At 38.7% G+C, this 18,597-nt stretch overlaps 1 protein-coding gene across 3 annotated transcripts in view; it reads right to left on the minus strand.

The window, feature by feature from the left end:
* Window positions 1-18,597, minus strand: part of LOC146641544 (protein ECT2-like) — a 38,979-nt gene that overhangs the window by 16,523 nt on the left and 3,859 nt on the right. For 2 of the 3 annotated variants that reach the window (XM_085397752.1, XM_085397753.1), the window contains exons 4-16: window positions 15,669-15,761; window positions 12,962-13,144; window positions 12,171-12,260; window positions 11,817-11,924; window positions 9,880-9,953; window positions 8,209-8,339; window positions 7,801-7,916; window positions 6,871-6,933; window positions 4,297-4,519; window positions 2,751-2,875; window positions 1,750-1,869; window positions 1,603-1,671; window positions 1,293-1,403 (exon numbers count right to left, since the gene is read on the minus strand). In XM_085397752.1, coding sequence (XP_085253878.1) covers window positions 1,293-1,403; window positions 1,603-1,671; window positions 1,750-1,869; window positions 2,751-2,875; window positions 4,297-4,519; window positions 6,871-6,933; window positions 7,801-7,916; window positions 8,209-8,339; window positions 9,880-9,953; window positions 11,817-11,924; window positions 12,171-12,260; window positions 12,962-13,144; window positions 15,669-15,761 — 1,506 coding nt within the window. The remainder of the gene's footprint in view (window positions 1-1,292; window positions 1,404-1,602; window positions 1,672-1,749; window positions 1,870-2,750; window positions 2,876-4,296; window positions 4,520-6,870; window positions 6,934-7,800; window positions 7,917-8,208; window positions 8,340-9,879; window positions 9,954-11,816; window positions 11,925-12,170; window positions 12,261-12,961; window positions 13,145-15,668; window positions 15,762-18,597) is intronic. The other variant, XM_085397754.1, reaches the window with a different exon arrangement.

Consider the following 18,597-nt stretch of genomic DNA (forward strand, 5'->3'; position numbering starts at 1 on the left):
GCACTGGAGAAAGCCAGTTTAGGCCTGGCTCAAGAAGCAGGTTGATCATTCAGAAGGTTGGTGGTTCAATCCCCAGCTCCTCTTGTCTGTAGTCAAGCTTGTTGGAGTATCTCTGGGCATGAGACTGAACCCCAAGCTGCCCCTGATGCAGCCATTGGAGTGTATATGTGTTAAGTTAAAAGAGCTTAGGCACATAAAAAGTGTTTGTATCAATGTGTATGTGAATGGGTGACTGAAGCTTGTAATAAAAGCATTTTGAGTACTTGAGTAGAAAAATGCTATGCAAGTACTAAACAATTTAATAGTTAGGTAATCTGAGGTGGTGTTTATGTTTTATTAATCTGTGAGCCTTCTTCTGAGAATCTGATTTTCTAAGCCAGCGAAAAGTCTTTAGACTTATGAGGCGTGATTAAAAAATTCTGGAAACAGGCCAGTAAAATTAGGGTGTTTAAGGTCATCTTGTCATCATGTTCAGACAGCATCCAGTGTGCCAGCTTTTGTTATGTTGTTCCCTGGAAGCTCAGTTCTTACCGCTTGCACTGTTTGCGCAAGTTCGAGGTCTGCAGTGAAACTGCAACGCAGACAGCCAACATCAGCTTCTGTTTTGAATTCATGAGATGAAATATTGCTGGTGATGAGAGTCTGGTCTCCCGCTACAACCACTGTAATTTTCAGTTGAAGAGTCCAGTTTATAAGCCTGAGGGTAGCACATTAAGTGAAGAGCGACACTGGGAGTATGGTCACATTATCTCTTTTTTTCCCCCCCTCTCAGCATTCGTTGTGCACTGTGAACTTGTCCCCTTGGGTCAGACTGTCAACAAGAGATTCTACTATAATGTGCAAAATCTACTGGGATGTGACAGTGAACATTCAGAGGAAATAATCTAAACTGAAGGTGTGCGCCATGTTGAGTGCACAATGAAAGCAAAAGTCTTTTATGCATACCAACACAATCTTCACCTCACCACCTGACCCACTCACCAGATTCGGCAAGTTGCAGGGAGGGAGTTGCCTGCCAAATTCTCAAAATTAAAACTCAAGTTGAAGGATCGTACTTTTGATAAAAATTGAAGAGTCAGTGTCAGTCATAGATGGACAGGTGCAAGGGGACATAATGTGACTTCCTCTGAAAGATTTAGTATTTGCAGTGGTAAACAGTCAAAAGGCTGTGGATACAAACATCTGTCACATTTTAATCAAGTTGGGGTTTTTTCATGTATCAGATTTTTTTTTTGCTCATGTCATGAAATCCACTAGACAGGCAAAAAACACACAAACATAAAAGGTCATACCTTGAGGAATGCATGAAACCGTGGTTTTTGTTTCTCACACCGAACAATGGTCTCTTTGCTCATTTCAAAGAAGTTGACAAAGGGGGGGTAGGCCTTCACCAGCTCTTTAGACTATAAGGAAGGGGAAAAAAGGAAGAGTCACACAGAAGAATAAAGTTTACGTGAGAATCCAAAATACTAGTCTCATTAAGTAATTTGACACACCATGACGCCGATATTATTTCTCTCTGACTTTGACCAGCCTTGACCACCAAGCATGTGTGAACTTTTATAGCATGTATACATCATGTATAAACACGTAGAAACTCACGTATTTCAGAATGATGTTTCCAACACTTCTGTTTTCTGACCAGTCTGTGAGGAGCTCCTCAAGATCATTCTGATCAACAGACCAGAAGGTTAACAACAAAACTTTTCTCCGATTTTTGCATAAGACAAACGTTTGGGGATACATTACCTTTATTCTGGTATGAACTTCATAGATGTCTGGGATGCTGCCAAATATTGTCTTAATCTCCTCTTGAGCCAGGATAGGTCCACCCACCTGTCCCTCTTTTTCCAATGGATGCTTGAAAAGCTAAAGATTAAAGTAAATATGGGAAATACTTTATTATACACCATGAAGAACCAAGAATGATTCACATGTCAAAAGATCAAAGACCAACATTTTAGATGAAATGACAATCCAGAGCAACGTACCCAGAGATGGGGATATTTTCTGGATATTATTTTTCAATTGTCTTCTAATCATACATGAAGAAAATGGCTTGAAGCTTTAGTATTTTCAAGCTTTTATGCCATCATGTTGTGTCCAAGTTAATTCATGTAAATGTGAACATCACTTGTGAGAAAAAACAGAAAAGGTATAATACATTTTATCTTTATCTGTTTTTCCCATCTCCAATCAACTGTGCCATTGTTGTTTCAGGTTGAAAAATGAAATCCAATTATCTATAAATACTAAAGAAAAAGAAACATGACCCAACAATGAAACATGCCGTAATAAACAGCACTACATCTTTTTTAGGCATGCATGAAATTCTGAATCTCTGGATAATGGAGTCAGTTTCTGCTGTTTTTCTTTGATAAAGATAAAAAAAAAAATAAAAAAAAATCACAGTGGAGGAGCCACAGAAGCAACCTGAAGGTAAGCAACATCAAAATGGAGGAAATCCAAAGAAGATAAAGAAAAGAAGCAAAAAAAGAGTAAAAGATTCTCAAGCGGAGACAGAGAGAGAAATGGTCAGGCAGGTCATTTTCTCCCTCACTGGTCAGCTGTCTGACTCTCTGCTGGGACCAACTGATAAGACAGGCCAAGTTGCAGCTTGCAAATACACACATACAAACCTTTAATGATTATAGTTTAGCCTCAAACTGTCGCCAGGGACAACACACAGGTTGACCTGAGGGGGAAATATTAGAACTGTGCACACCATGTGAACACAGACACACACTTACCTGTAGGACTGTGCTTAAAATGTCTACATAGTTGCTTTCAGTTTGGTAGAGCTCCTTGGAGACCTGCCACCTGGCTGACTGCTTGGAGAGAACCGGAGTTGAACTCTTAGAAGGCTTCGAACTCTCTGGAGGAACAAAGAAGCCAGGCAGGAAGACATAAGGTTATAATGGTGCACTGAAGTACAGGCAGAGAGTGCCAGGTGTCCATTCACTATCATAGCTTGTTAACAACTATAACTGACTGAAAACAAAATTATTATTATAAATATTTTTTATGTACTGCAATTCTGTTGTGCGGGTTAATGGCACAATGTATGTAATGGAATGAAAAGTATGTAAATGCAAAAACACAGTTTATAGGTTTTTAATAGGTTTTGGTTTATTCATGTTGGTACACAGAGTTAATAAATATATTTATTTGACTTTAAAGAATTATTTCCTTTGACATGGCCTGGCTGACCTCATTGGTCTTTACAAGCCAGTGCTCTCAACGTTAGAGAACATGCCGTTTGCCAAATCGAGAGTCAGACGTTCACACAAAACGTGTCTTACATTGCTCTGTGCTGACTGTGAAGACGACCTCCTTGAGAAATTTCTTGGCATTTTTCCTAAAACTGAGATATCAGAAGCTGAACGTCCCAGAGCTAAGCGGTTATGTTTATGTCTGCCAATGGCTTTTCCCCCCCCCCATCTGACATCTGTTACATGTTCTGCTTTTATCTTATCCCCCCAAACACTTTAAGCCAAATTAAAGTATTAAACTATGCTCTTTAGATGAAGGTACTGCATTGAGTGGAAGTAAGGCTAGTATTTTCTAATATTTGGTGACTAGTCAGTTGCAGTGCTTAAGATTTTCATTTTGTATACAATGATACTTGTAATCTCTTCATTATGGGTTTTTATAGTTAAGCCATGCACAGTTACACTATCCACTGAGCTATCCAGAAATTAAACCTTGGCTTGTTTGAGGGTGACAAACTGGTGACTGGTGACTACTTCACATTTGTACTCCTTTACACTCAGCTGGCCTGGGAGTGATTGAGAATATAACTAAAAAAATCAGAAACAATTTGGTTGTGTTACAGATAAAAACCAACTACATTACCGTAAAAGCAGTTTGTCATCCATCAAACAATAACTTTGTAATAGCTCTTAATTAATGCCAACCACTATCCCCACTGTCCTGCTCAAAATCCAAACCTCCATAAGTTCCCTGGTGCTGCTCTTCTTCTGGTTGTTGACAAGCATTTGTAGTCAGATGGGACCTTTTTCTCCTCTCCTCCCTGTCTGTCCTACTCCTTTCCCTGGTTTTCCTTCTTCCTATCCTAGTCTTGGCCACAAAACTTTCTCCTACTCTGTCTTCTGGAAATAAGAAGAGTTGTGTACAGTTTTCATCTGAAGAAAGAAAAACTCAACTAAAGCACAACTACGGTGGGAAAAACAAACGCTGCCTGCAGGGATCCATTAATATTTAGCAAAATGTATATATGACATAATTGCTTAAGAGTTGCATAAAAGAGACTGTCATCCATTCTCCCATCAATACCTGCCAAAGCCTTGCATGTCTCTGGAGTATTAGAGATGTCCAGCAGTGAACCAATAGACAACGAGTGCTCTGCTGACGGTCTTTTGCGCGGAGGGAAGGGAGAGATCTCTGTTTCTTTGGTGAGCTGAGCCAATGTGTCCTTCAGACGTCGACGCTTACGGTTACTGTTTGGGGTGGTGAGGGAAAGGAGGGACACTGCTTTCTTCATAGCTGGGCTGTCATTCTGAAGTGCAGAGAGGAAAAAGAAAGCTCATGGTAAACACAAAGCAACCTATGTAAAAACTAAAGAATGAAAAGGTCATGAACATTTCTTGCAAATTATGAAATGAATGAGAAGTACAAAAAGGCCAGTATGGATCATCTACACTTAATCTTATCCCTCATTTCTATGTTGCATGTGGAAAGGTACACTGAGATTTTACAGTTCGTCATGGACACTTTCTGGAAGTTGTCACAGTTTTTTGACACAACAGTCGCTTCCTCGATATTGTGAGGAAGTCCAAGATGAAGCACTGATTGTCATGTAGGGCAGCCATGGTTTTTAAATGTTCAAATAATTATTTATTTGTTTGTTTTACAGCTTCAGCTAGTTTTGTGATAATACTGTGTAATCTGGATCCAGCATAAAGCTTGAGAGTGATAGGAAACTCCATAATGAAGTGAAAGGGGTAAGAATTAATATGGCAAGACTTAACCCTTGTATGGTGTTCGGGTCTGTGAGACCCGTTTTCAGTTTTTCTCAAAAGAAAAATTAAACAATTAATTATTTTTTCAAACTGAAATTCATTGGCTTTGGCTTATTTTCTGTGAAGAACATAAATCCGAACTAATTTTCAATGACCTCATACTGTACCTCCCCCCACGCATTTACATTACATACAAGGTGTTCGGGTCCACTGGACCCAGGCCTAATAAAAGTGTTGAAAGTGTAGGTCCTGTGTTCCCACACTCTGTCTTCCTCCTTTCTGGTGCTGCTGATAGTGTTTTCTTCCCCTCCTGCTCCCGCACAAAGTTGCAACATTGTTGTCTGCTCTTACATTCCCACACATTTTACCCTCTTTCTTGAGGGATCCAAATTTTATTTTCTCATTCCCTGTCCCTCCTGCTAATTAGGGGCATAATACTATAAATAAGACTTTGCCAGTGTGGTTCTTTATCACAACTGATCAAGATGGCAAAAGATTATCTGCTGCGAGGGCCATCCAATTGATTTTGGAAGAGAGAGGAGCTTCGGATGATGATGTTGACAAAGAGGTTTCAGAATATTTCACATTTCTGAAAATTCAGAGTCTGACAGTGACTTTGAAGAAGAGGATGAGGTTGAGCACCATTTAGTAACAAAACGAAGACGAGTACCCCATCTGCAGCCAGCTCCAGGACCAGAACAAGCCCACCAGACAGCAAGTGAAGGAATATGGATGTCAGTAACTGGTGAAATTGGATGGTCTTCTTGCCCAAGAAATGCAGAGCTGTTACTGTGATAAGGGAGGGCCAACACGGCTGACAGTTACTCATGTGCAGGACATCAAGTCTTCATTTGAGCTTTTCATCCCAGATTCCATCCAGAAAATTATTCTGGATTGCAGTAATCTAGAAGGAAGGTGTGTTTTTGGAAAGAAGGAAGGAGATGGACCAAATTCATCTAAGAACCCCAAAGGCCTACTTTGGGGTTCTTATCCTTGCAGGAGTTTTCAGGTCCAAAGGGGAATCGACAGAATCCCTGTGGGATGCAGAAACCGGCAAGAACCTTTCCATGCATCAATGTCTCTGGAAAACTTCCACAAAATTTCCAGGATTATCCGTTTTGATAACCGAGACGACAGACCAGCTCGACGGCAGAGAGACAAGCTAGCTGCTTGGACAGTGTGGGATAAGTGTGTGCACCACCTCCCCCTGTTTTACAACCCTGGGCCTAATGTCACCATTGATGAGCAGCTGATCCCATTTAGTTGTGAAACATATTGCTTCACGTGTAAATGTGTTGTGTCTTTCCACTCACTCCACTTGATTATAACTGATTTATTTTTATAACATTTTATAAAAAAAAAAAAAAAAAAAAAACGAGAAGCACATTAATTCATAAATATGATCTAACAAAGGTAAAGGGAAAAAATTAACCATGTTTGCTGTTCATATGGTTTGTAATTGGGATGAAGTGAACATCTGTTGAGTAATTTAACATAAAATTGTTTGATAGTGTTAATTTCAAAAGCCAAAACTCTAGCGGGTCCACCAGACCCATGAACACTGGCTGAGTAACAAAAATATGAACACCACACAAGGGTTAAAAGAACAGATGGCAGTTTACCACTGGTCAGGAATATGCAAGCTAAAACCATCAAACTAACAAAAATTAAGTATTTAAACAGGAACAGGGACAATGTAAACAAATAAAAGAGCTTAGAATTAAAAAACAAATAGGAGAACTGTTTCTAAATACTGGCTGTATGCTGTACTTGCACATCTAGAAAAAAAAAATCCTCCATTTACCGTTTGTTGTCTTACATAAATATTGTGTACATAATTTTTGCTTTTATAGATACGCAAATAATAATTTAATAATCATGTACTCACCTTCTCATAGAGGTACATGGATTCTCCAGCTCGAGCATCCATCTGAATACTTCCCCAGAACCACTGCGAGAAGAAACAGCAGTTTTTATTGACCCGAGTTAGGACAAAGACAGAAAAAGATTAACAATACTTAATATCGTACCCTTTCCTTTGAAACCAATAAAACTGACAAAGTAAAGAAAATGATACCACTATATTGACTGTGTAGTTAACAATACAGGCAAACCAAGTTATGTAGGTGATTTAACCTTTTCATCCACTGGAAGAGGAACTCTATTTTTCACCCCCTCTCTGACAGCATCGGAAGGAAAAGGGGGGAAGCAGAGACAGTATTGACTGAGATTTAACCTTAACAGAATCCTGATCAGATAATTACTCTGTTTCAGAGCATTCATTATTTTGCTCTGGTGTCCCTGTCCTCCTGCAACATAACCCTAGTGGACACTAATTATTCAGCCATGGGTGGACAGTCTTAGCCACTACCAATCAAACTTGTTTTTGTCTTGAAGTTGCACAGAAACATTACTGTGTGTATGAGATGCTGTTCTGAACTTTTAATAGCTTGTTGGGTGATGTTAAGCAGCTTTAGTAGTTGATCTCAAGAATAACAACAAAACATGGCAGCAAACAGAGAAAAAAAAACTTAAATGTGCAGTTTAGAGCAAATTGAAGGCAGAGTTTAATGACATATAAGGCTGACCAATGAGAAGTAGTAATAATAGAGTAATGACTACCTGTTACCTTGAGTAATAGCTTCTTCTGGGTCAGAACATCAGTACGTTAAAAAGCATCAAAGCTAGTGTGATCCCATCAGTAGATAGTTTCTAGTCTATAATGTGTGTCATTCCATGATAATGTCAATAATTATCCAAGGCTATTTTAAGTAAAAATCAATGCCAAAGACTAGAAAATAAACATATAAAGGCCTACCTCTTGTTTGACCACAAATAGGTTCTTGGAGGGAGAAAATGGTAGCTCCTTTACCAGGTTTTCCTCCACAACCATGTGCGTACATCTTTCATTTCCAACCTCAAGGTACGTGCCACCTTTCATGAAGAAAAACCAGGAGATTATATAAATAAAATGCACACAACACTAAATCCTTATCACAGATTCATTCTGGAACATAAGACAATAACCTCTAAATTACAGTCAGGGTCAGAAAGACTCAGTCATATGGAGCCAGTCTGGGATTACAGACAAGAAACTGTAGAAAAACTGCACAAGTTCTCCACACGGCTTTAAACAAAAAACCTTCCTGTAGTAGAGGGTGCTCAAACTGATTTTAAATGTCTTTAGTGTACTTTGTATGAAGCTTTCATAAAATGTGGCACTGACCGTGTTTAAGAGTCCTCTCTTCCATGTTGGCCTTCTCTTCCTCAGAAAACCCCAAAAAACTGAGAACGCAGTCCTGAAACGGGGGCACTTTGAACTCAGTTCGAAACTCCTCGTCACCTGCGTGGAAATTTCTTCACAAAAAATAAAATTAATAATGACTTTACTGCACTGAACAGTATGTGCAGTAAGTAACAGTAGTGTGCGATGCAATTAAACATAAAATAATTATCTAATGGCTCCTTAACTAACACTGATATGCAAAGTATATAATAGGTGACATGAATCATGCATAGCAATAAGTAAACAAGACAGTTTTACAATTATCCCCTCTGGGCACATAGCAAAGTAATAAACATCCGCTTGATGCCCTGACATGGCTTATTATCAGCCAATTTGAACTCTTGTCAGCACTGCCATCATGAAGACAGTGGTGGAACATGCTTGAAACAATTCAGAAACAACAAAGCTTGTTAGCTTGCACTGGTTTTATACCATTTCAGGATGGGAAAAAATCACATTTAGATTTTTCTTTATGGTGGGGGAGGGATACATATACAGTGGTCCCTTGCTATAACGCGGTTCACCTTTCGCGGCTTCACTGATTTATTTTTGTGCAATTATGCATGATTTTTTTTTGTAACAGCACATTGTGTTCTGCGTCCCGATTGGCTGTAGACCATTGTCAATCAATCTCATCCCTGCCGTGTCTCCTGTAAAGTACAGAATGTGTTCAGCTTGTCAAATTTACATAAAGATCTTGGCCAGGTCTCCCTTGAAAAAGAGGTTTTTAATCTCAATGGGATTTTCCTGGTTAAATAAAGGTTAATAAATAAAAAAAGATTCGATCACTAGCAGTGTGACTCTGAAGTGCTATATGTGCTGTATGTTTGCAAGTTTTCTAACCAACCAAAGAAGATGCTAACCATCGCACAAAAAGTTGGACTTCTGGACATGCTAAAGGAAGGTAGAAGTTACCATATTTTTCAGACTATAAGGCACACCGGATTATAAGGCGCATTAAGCGAAACAAAACAGTCAGAAAAGTCAAACTTTACTTAACTCATTCTTCTTGCTTCCGCTACTTCCATACCATTGATTCACAAGGTTTTTAACTTTGTTTAAACAAGAGAGAAAAGTGTGAAAATGTTCGTGCCTGTCTGAGAAAAGTATATAAAGTGTGTAGTCAGGGGTTTTACAGCCTTCAAACATCTATAATGATCGTAAAAAATAAAGCTGGCTACTTCGCGGATCTCACCTATCACGGGTCATTTTTAGAACGGAACTCCCACGAGAAACGCGAGACCACTGTACATGTTTTTTAGTTCACAGGCTTTTGTAGTTTAATTAAATACCATGTTACTTTCTTAAATTCCTCCTGTTTACTTGATAAGCATTGTGAGCTGCCAATTAGAGTGAATCTTCAGAGCAGGAGGATGATGATTATTTTAGCCAGCTGCAGGGTTTGAGTCCCAGCTCTAGGGCGAGATTCTCTTCGGGGAAGCAGCTACTAGAATTGGTGACGATCACCACAATAGCAACCTGGCTAGCAGGCCAGCTGATCGTTGAAAGCCCAGAGAGGATGGGCTGGCACTAGCTGGTTACCTGCTTTACCAAAGTACTGCATGTGTTGGAAGCACATGTCCTTTACATGGTATTCAACATTCAACTTACACATCATCTCTTCTTTCCCAGGCCTTAAGAATCCATGATGGAGTGAGGATGGGTGTCCCCATGCACACTGCCAGCTAAGGACAAAACACAGCAGAGGAGAACACAAATGGGTAATTGGTGAATAAGAAATGAGGCAGAAATGACAGAAATAACAAAAAGAAGGACATGACATTCATCTAGGCACAATTTTGCAACTAAAAGACCGTCAAATAGCTCTGCTGTCACTGATAACAGCATAACTACCTCTCCCATCTGTTTTCATTACTCCTGATCGCCCTGTCACTCAGAACCACAATACAAAACGCGACAGGTACAAACATTTTCTACTTCAGGCACAATATAAAAAAAGTGTCTGGGGTTGAAACAATTCAGTTTTTTTTCTTTAAGTTAGCGTCACACTTTCAAATGGAAAACAGCCTTGACTGCCTCTCACAACAAGTTCACTGCATTTTGTCTTTTCTGCTAGAACAAAATGTACCCTTCACAGTACTTTGAGAAAGAAAAGCACAAAACAATGAAAAAATTAACTGAAAAGAGGAAATAACAGTGAAGGAAGAGAAAAGGAAGAAATGGATTAATAAGAAAATAATTGTGAGGATGACTAAAAGCAGAACAGCATCAAGCATCTGTTCATCCGAGCGGAAAAACGACAAGAATGACAAGTGTCAACCTATTCATCCGCCCACCCATCGATCTCTATTTATCCCCACGGAGGGCACAAAACAGAGAAAACTGCTGTTTAACTGCAATTAAATTACAACTTTCTGACAGACCCAGACATTAGGATTCAAGCTAGGTTGCAGGGGGGCATCACATCAGTCCTGCTCATTCTATTTATTCAAGCAGAGAGCAGTGTTTCACAGTCAAAAGAAGTGGTGTACAATGAAAAAGCCAGGAGGAAGAAATAAGTCACTCAAGAGTGTGTGTGTGTGTGTGTGTGTCTCTCTCTCTCTCTCTCTCTCTCTCTCTCTCTCTCTCTCTCTCTCTCTCTCTCTCTCTCTCTCTCTCTCTCTCTCTCTCTCTCTCTCTCTCTCTCTCTCTCTCTCTCTCTCTCTCTCTCTCTCTCTCTCTCTCTCTCTCTCTATATATATATATATATATATATATATATATATATATATATATATATATATATATATATTTGCTTCAATTATTTTGGTATCTTGACTTCAGTTTGACATATAGCTCTGTTTTCAGTTGCAAAAAGGGGAGATTTTGTTCCCCATGTTTAGGGTAACATAATTATTCTATTTTTATTTTTTTAATCCTTCTAGTTAATGCATCAAAACAATGACAATTTAGCAGAAAGTATAATAAGTTTGTTAGCTTTGCAAAAGCTGTAAATAATGTTCCTGTCTTCTAAACATGTATTCTAATGGAGTCAAGAACATGTGCGTAGGCTCCATCATTTCCATGCAAGCCTTGATGCGTTATTTTGAGCACCAGGGCAATGAGTCGCCAGCTCCCCAGTTTAAGGCTACTTAATGCAAATCAGGGGCATCCAGCAGAATGTGACGCCTCCGGTTACTCACAATAACCACTGAAGCTAGACACTGCAGAACTAAACTGAAGATCGATTCAGAAACTTCATGCCTTATTTCTGAGTTGTTGTTTTTTATTTTGTAAGAAAATGATTCACTGTGTTTTCTTTGGTTTCAGAGTAGGGAAAAATTTGCCAGTTATCTCTCTTGATAGTATTTGGTGGTGGTTCACCTATCAAGTCTCCAAAAGCTAGAAAGTGAAGTGTTCCTTTGCAGAAAAAAGGCCCCTTTGGAAGTGCTGTCTCTTAACAGGTTTAAAAAAAAAAAAAAAAAAGCAACAAAGAGTATATAATAGGTTAAGAAGTTTGTCAATTAATGCTCATCCCTTCAACACACTGCAATTAATATTGGATGCACAGAGAGTAAAAAGACAGGAGGGGAAAAGTATATACAAACCCTGTATTTCTCTCCATGAGTGGAGTATGCAACAAGATGAGTGACCTTTGTGCTAAAGTCTTTCCGTATGGTCCCACCCATGTGATGAACCAGATTCACCAAGTTTTTCTACAAAAACAAAGAAAAACCACAAGGTCAACACAAAAATTAATATCAAGGTGGGAAAGGCCAGAAGTTCTTTAATCTAATTTACACCGTATCAGATGATAGCAGAAACTACTTTGGCCTCACACACCACGTGTAAAGTGTTGGATAGAAATTTAACTTTTCTACTTAAAGAGGTTTTTGTTTTTTTGTCTGTTTATTAGCAGAACTACAAACAGATAGTGCCATGTATATGCTTCATGAACTCACCATTTCCTCTTTGTTCCTGAATCCAGTGAAACACAGAGACAGGTTTAACATGGTGGTGGAGTAGAGAGGTCGACATGAAAACTGGAGAGGCTACGATAAAGAAACAGTAAAATTAAAGAGTGGAATTAATAACAAATTCGAATTTTAAGTTTTCCTTTAACAATATTTAAACATTATCTACAACACAAATTGTGCCAGAGCATGCAGGATGCAATGGTTAAGTAAAAGTGACTACTAATTTCAGATAGCAGCCTATTGTAACTGCACAATAGCTTAACATCATTTCCCTTGTCATCAGGTACACCTCGTTCATGCTCTGAATTGTAGTCATGCATGTGTGCGCTGTCTTCAACTGACAAATGCACTCCGTCTTGTTGATAGCAGCCACAGTCGGGGCATATCGTTCGACAACAGTATCCTGTGTGAAGTCTGTCAGACAGACGGCACAGCAGGGAGGAGCTGCTCCTGTTCATCATCCTGTTCTGAGTCACAATGCAATTTCTGCATCCTGCTTTTTTAAATCAAGTTCCATTTCAGGGCCATCTCCGTTGGATCCCCCCCACACAACAAACAGACAACATATTTCCCCGAGCGAGGATTTCAGAGTGAAGACGTAAATATCTGCTGAATTCCAGAAGCCATGTTTTAGATGAAGCTGAGGAGATGCTGTTCTAGAGAAAATGAAGTGAACTGTTTCTTGATTGCATAATATTGTCAGCAAATCTACACGGACACTTTTTATGCCCCACAACCTTTGCATAAAATCATTCTGTTGTCAATCAAAGACTCACTTCATCCTTCGCAGCACAGTGCAGCACAACAGGAGGCCCAACAATGCGGTGTTCATGTTTGTAGAGGTAGTTGTATTCAGGAGAATCAAATTGTGTGAGAACAAACACCGTCTCAAACTCAGTGTTCTCTCCATCCCCAAACTCCTGGACGCTATCTGTCATTATGAATGGGGTGTTGATGTCCTGAATAGGAAGAACAACAAAATGAAGTTACAGATCAGTGTGTGGCAGACTGGTGAAGTCTAATGTGTAATTCAGAAGCACAAAAACACTACATATAGGCTTGTTAGTGTTTAGGTCTGTTAGTGAGGTTTAATAATTTTAGTCCAAGTTAGCTGATCCAATGAACTGAAAAAAATAACTTTTTGTTTCTTCAATAACAAGAAATTTTGGTCTTTACAGCTAATCTTAGAAGAAATATCGGCACAACTGTAACACCAACCCTAGCCCTTACTGATATATGTTAACAGGTTGCTATGACTCTAAAATAATCAACTGGTCAATAGAAACACTCAGAGAATACAAAGTGTTTCTGGGAAATCTTGGATCCTGCCATTTATTTAGCAGCAGTAAAAAAAATTGCTCTGCTTAGACTCAATAAACACAACAAGTCCTATTAACTCCCATTCAATGGCACATTTACATGATCTTGTAGAGGTGAGGCTCTATAAAACATATGAGACATACATCAGTTAGCCATACCATCAAATGCAAGCCGAAAGGTACAAAACCTCCAAAAATGTGTGCATTTTTGTTTTTTGGGGTTCGTTTGCTTGTTTTTGCCCCATCGACATTGGAGGAGAGAGCGAATTGTAATTGCAAGTTAACAGTTTGGCTTACTCATACATATTTACTCCATTGTTAAACCTGCCTGTTACAAACAAAAACAAAAAATCCAGTTGATGAAAAAATACTAAAGTCATACTTTCTTTCAAATGTTACTATCTATCTATCTATATCTATCTATATACACATTAGGGGCGCAACGATACACAAAATTCACGGTTCGGTACTTTGGTGTCACGGTTCAATATTTTTTTCGTTACAAAAAAATGTTCATGCCTTTTTAATTTGTCATTTATTATAAATATATTATTATAAATATATATTTTAACTCAAAAGTACAGTTTTTAAATTTAATGTTGCTGAAACAACAAAGTAATAAAAAAAAAAAAAATAAATCTATCTGATCGAGGAATCACTCATCTTTGGAAAAGAGTTTATTACAGAGAAATGGCTCTTTCCAAAATAAAAGCTATACTATCCGCTTCTTCTGGGCTATATTCTCAGCAGCATATTAAACATATCAGGTCCCCATGAGGAGAATCATGTGCTAACGGCTGTCTAAATGACTGGTAAAGTTTGTAGCATGCGTGCTTGTTGTTTTTGTCGGCTTCCACTTGTCTTTGCACTAGGATGATGTCGGTGTAAATGTGCAGTCATATTTGTTGTGTTCCCACTAGTGCTGTCAGCGTTAATCTGAAATGACATTAACGCCACAACACGGCAAATCTCCGTTAACGAGCTACCGCGGATCGCCCCGTGCGTGGGGCTGGACGGCCAACACGTTAACGAGCTAACTGCGCTAACGCACCAATTCCCACCCATGTAATTGAGAATTGCATGGCACATCCGACATACTGTTTTACTTTAGTCCATGACGCGCTTACCTTCAGAGTCATAGTCACATGAAAACCAAAATAGTTCCAAACGCCACATCTGAATGAGGGTGGGGGAGGTTCAATTTGCCATGTTGCAAGGAGAGCTTAACTTCTGTCTCCCGAGCTTACCCTGCGCTCAGTGAATCTGCGTTCGACTACTCTGCCTAGGCTGCACTGTCGAGGGCAGATCCACTGAGCGCTCAACACAGACAGCATTGTCAGAAGGAAAGTTGATCAAATAAATTAAAAACATACATATGCATACCGAACCGAAAGCACTGTACCGAACGGTTCAATATCGATACGAGTATCGTTGCACCCCTAATATATATATATATATATATATATATATATATATATATATATATATATAAATAAAAAAAATTTGTGCAAGTTACACACTTTCAGAAAGTTGAGTAGAGTACTGTTGATGAGAAAAGAAAATGAGTTTCCCTGAGCTTTAAGACTTCCCAGGTTAATGTAACTGCAGCCTGTCCTGACTCAAGCTCCATAAAGACACAAGGCTGCAATCTATTCATTTCATTGAGAAAGAAAGCAAACTTGCATGTTTCTGAACTTTTCAAACCATGTCTTTAACAGAAGATGACACTCAAAACTCACAGCTTCTTGGGTACATTACTATTAATGCCCCTGCAGGGCATGGTCCACTTATTTTTCTGTGTGCAAACAGATTTTCATAGCACCATTTGCAACTCTAGCGTCTCCATTAACAGCAGGAAATTAACCATTTTCAAATGCCATTGAGGTAAATTGAAAGTATTTGAAATGACTTCATATTATCTCTCAGCCAAGAAGCCGGAATTTGCATTTGAGTGCAAATCTCTATTCCAGTTGCTGATCCAGATCTCAACAATTACATCCCTTATTTTTAAATATTCACCCCACAAATCAATTCCACATCAGTGAGTTAGACATGCACCATGATTGAATGAGTACCCAGTGTGAATTAAGACTCATGCAGAACTTCCCCAAGTTCCCATCAAAGTGTCAGACAGTCACACAGATACGCAGACACTGTACTATACCATATTGACTATAGATTTTATCATCATTTTCTCCTCGGCACCCGCCTCGCCTTTTCTTATCTTTACCACAGGTACCTCCATTACTCTGATGGCCTGTAAAAATCAACCAGTAGGAAGTGGATGTCAAACACTGGCATTTAGATGAAGAGCATTTTTTTTTAAAAAAAACAAACAAAAAAAAACATGAGAAGGACAGAAGGTTGAGACAAATGCATACAAATTAACCCCACATGAGGAAAAACAGAGAGCAAGGCTGGGTTTATGGAAGCAGCAAGGAGCAAGTGAGGAAAAGACAGGGCGGAGTCTGTGTCCTTGCAAAGACAGTGGCTTCAAACAAATATCAGGCTCCAGAGGGGGTAGGCAGGGTGGAAGAAGAAACTTCAGTTAAAAATTAATATAAAGTTCAAAGCCCTATGGGAGGAGGAGAGAGGAGGAGGACAGAAACAGTAAAGACATTGTGGTGGTGGGGGCCTTGTTCTGTGGGATGACTGAGCAATGGCGGCGGGCGGTCAGGCAGGCAATCGGGAGTGCTCTGATGGAGCTGTTGGCAGATGTCTTTGGATGTGGCTGCGCTACAGGATTGGCAGGGAGAAATAGATGATTTAAGAAAGGAGCCTTCAAAAGTGACAGGGCTCAGGAGACCAGGGAAGGAAGTCATTCTAGCAGCACTTAGTCTACAGCCACGCCTCCAAATCACCTTCATATGGTGCTACTCAAAGACTCTGCTATTTCAACTATGCAGCTTACTGAAGCAGACACAAACATGCCCTAGACACATAAATATTCCTATATTCACATTTTTACGGGGTACAGCGTTTTGTTTATTCAACATATTTTTGTTTTGTTAAAAGGAATTTAAATACGACTCCAGGCTTTGCTTGGTTCGGCACACATGAAAAAAATACAGAATATTTAAATCCAACATGGACTAACTGGTCACAAATTATTATTATTTTTTTTTAAATGAGTGCACACCCAGAGTTGTATATGAAAATGAATGGGTAAGCCAGGTATGTACTTGGAGCTTAAATAAACAGTACTGAGGGTCATGAAGGCAACTCTTTGTATCCAGCTAGATAACCATGGCAACTTATGAAAACATAACCTTGTCTAACTGGATTATGTTCACAGTTACCGTTTGAAATCAACTTGCAGCAATACATTTTCAGTAATTTTTTTTTTAAAGTGTGCTCCAAGTGTAACAAAGATTCTTTCCTGAGGAAACAGCTTACAATTTAAACAAAGATCAGATTTCCATGGCAGAAGCTTAAGACATAACATGTAAATAACATTTTTTTAGTAGTAAAGTGAAACCGAGTGTTAAAAACAATAAAACCGTCCACTGCGCCTACACTCCATGTTTTTCGTGTTTTTGACTTCACCAGCACCCCACGCCCCTCCAAACATATATCCTTTGTAAAGAAATCCACTGTTGCCCCCTTTCCTGTAGTCAGACTTTTTAACTAATTATTCTACAACTGCATAGTGTCATCAGGCAACACGCTGCTGGTTTTATGGAGGACAGCACGCAAGCAACTCTGCATAGGTCACATACACAGAATCCACAAAGAAAAGCCAACTATGATGAACTTGTATCAGAGTACACGCCTCTGGTAATGCGTTTAAAACCAATTAAAACCTATTCCTCAACTGCCTCTTTATCATTAATGATTCATTGCTTGCAAAAATGTCCTAAAATGAATCATGTTTTGTTTTTTTTAAACAAATGCAACAGTCAGTTAATATGACATTTAGCAATTGAGCATTCTATTGATTATTCCATTGATTAATTAGATAAAAAAATACCTTTGTCTAATTAGTGAACAATAATAAACATTCAAAAGAGAAAATACACAGGGTTTTGGTTTTTTTTGTTTTTTAAATTAACTGGCTATTGGTTTCCATTTTAACACTTGCAAGGTTTTTAAGTTTACCTGTGTACAAAATCAGCTTTTTAGAGCTGAGGGGTAAAAACGTAAACCCTTTAATTACATTTATGAGCCACATTGAATTTTGTTTTTAAAGAAAACATTTTCTTAAATGCAAAAATATATAACCTCTAAGACAGTCCAAGGTCAAAGTAAAATAAAATAAGACATACAAGCAACCTAAACTAAGGGTTAAAAAATGATTTTATTTTTTTTTAAATTACCTTTACTCTGTCTTCTTAATAGATTTGGCTAGTGTTGATGTGAGTTTGTGTCTATAAGCCTTTAAAGGAGAATGTGATGGTTGCAGTGACTAAAACTGAGCATATCAGCATTTTGACATTTGCCCTGTGCTTTGATGCAAACTTTTGTTCTGCTGGAAACAAGACATTAAACTGACGTTCAATATAACGATATATATCGGATGACGAAACTACTCATTTTACGCTATCGTTTGTTTCGTGGTGTCGCAAAATAAACTGTTTATGGCAATATTTTTTCATCCTTTTGATGGTCACTGTAGTGGCTATATTTATTTCTTCTTTTTCCCTTTCTCTTATATTTTATATAACCACACTACTGACGGACAAGCGCCTGTTTTATGCGTTGTGGTTAGCAACAACGACGGTAACACCATCGCGTGTCCGCTTGTTTATGTTCCACATAAACCTTTCACAATAAAGCTCAAGAGCCTGTTGAGACTTTTCAAAATAAACTGAATCACGTGAAAGAGCAGATTATTTACGGATGAGAATTAAAAAAGAGCCGCCAGGTGCTATAAAAAAAAAACCTTAGACTCAAACGTTAGAGCAGGCTTTTCCCCGCAGCACGCCGTGTAATAAATGCTCACAAAGAAAACGGCGGCTGTTACAACTTATGTCTAAAAATGTATCGTTTCATGCATCGGTTAAAACACTCGACTCCAGGTACACTACGCGCAGCTGGAAACACTTCCCTCAAGTCGAGCTGCCCGAGATTCACATAATTTATAGAAAATGTTA

The sequence above is a fragment of the Rhamphochromis longiceps genome, linkage group LG23, assembly GCF_057381845.1.
Source record: "Rhamphochromis longiceps isolate RC_006_pf linkage group LG23, R_longiceps_female_GT1.1, whole genome shotgun sequence".
NCBI classification, from domain to species: domain Eukaryota; kingdom Metazoa; phylum Chordata; class Actinopteri; order Cichliformes; family Cichlidae; genus Rhamphochromis; species Rhamphochromis longiceps.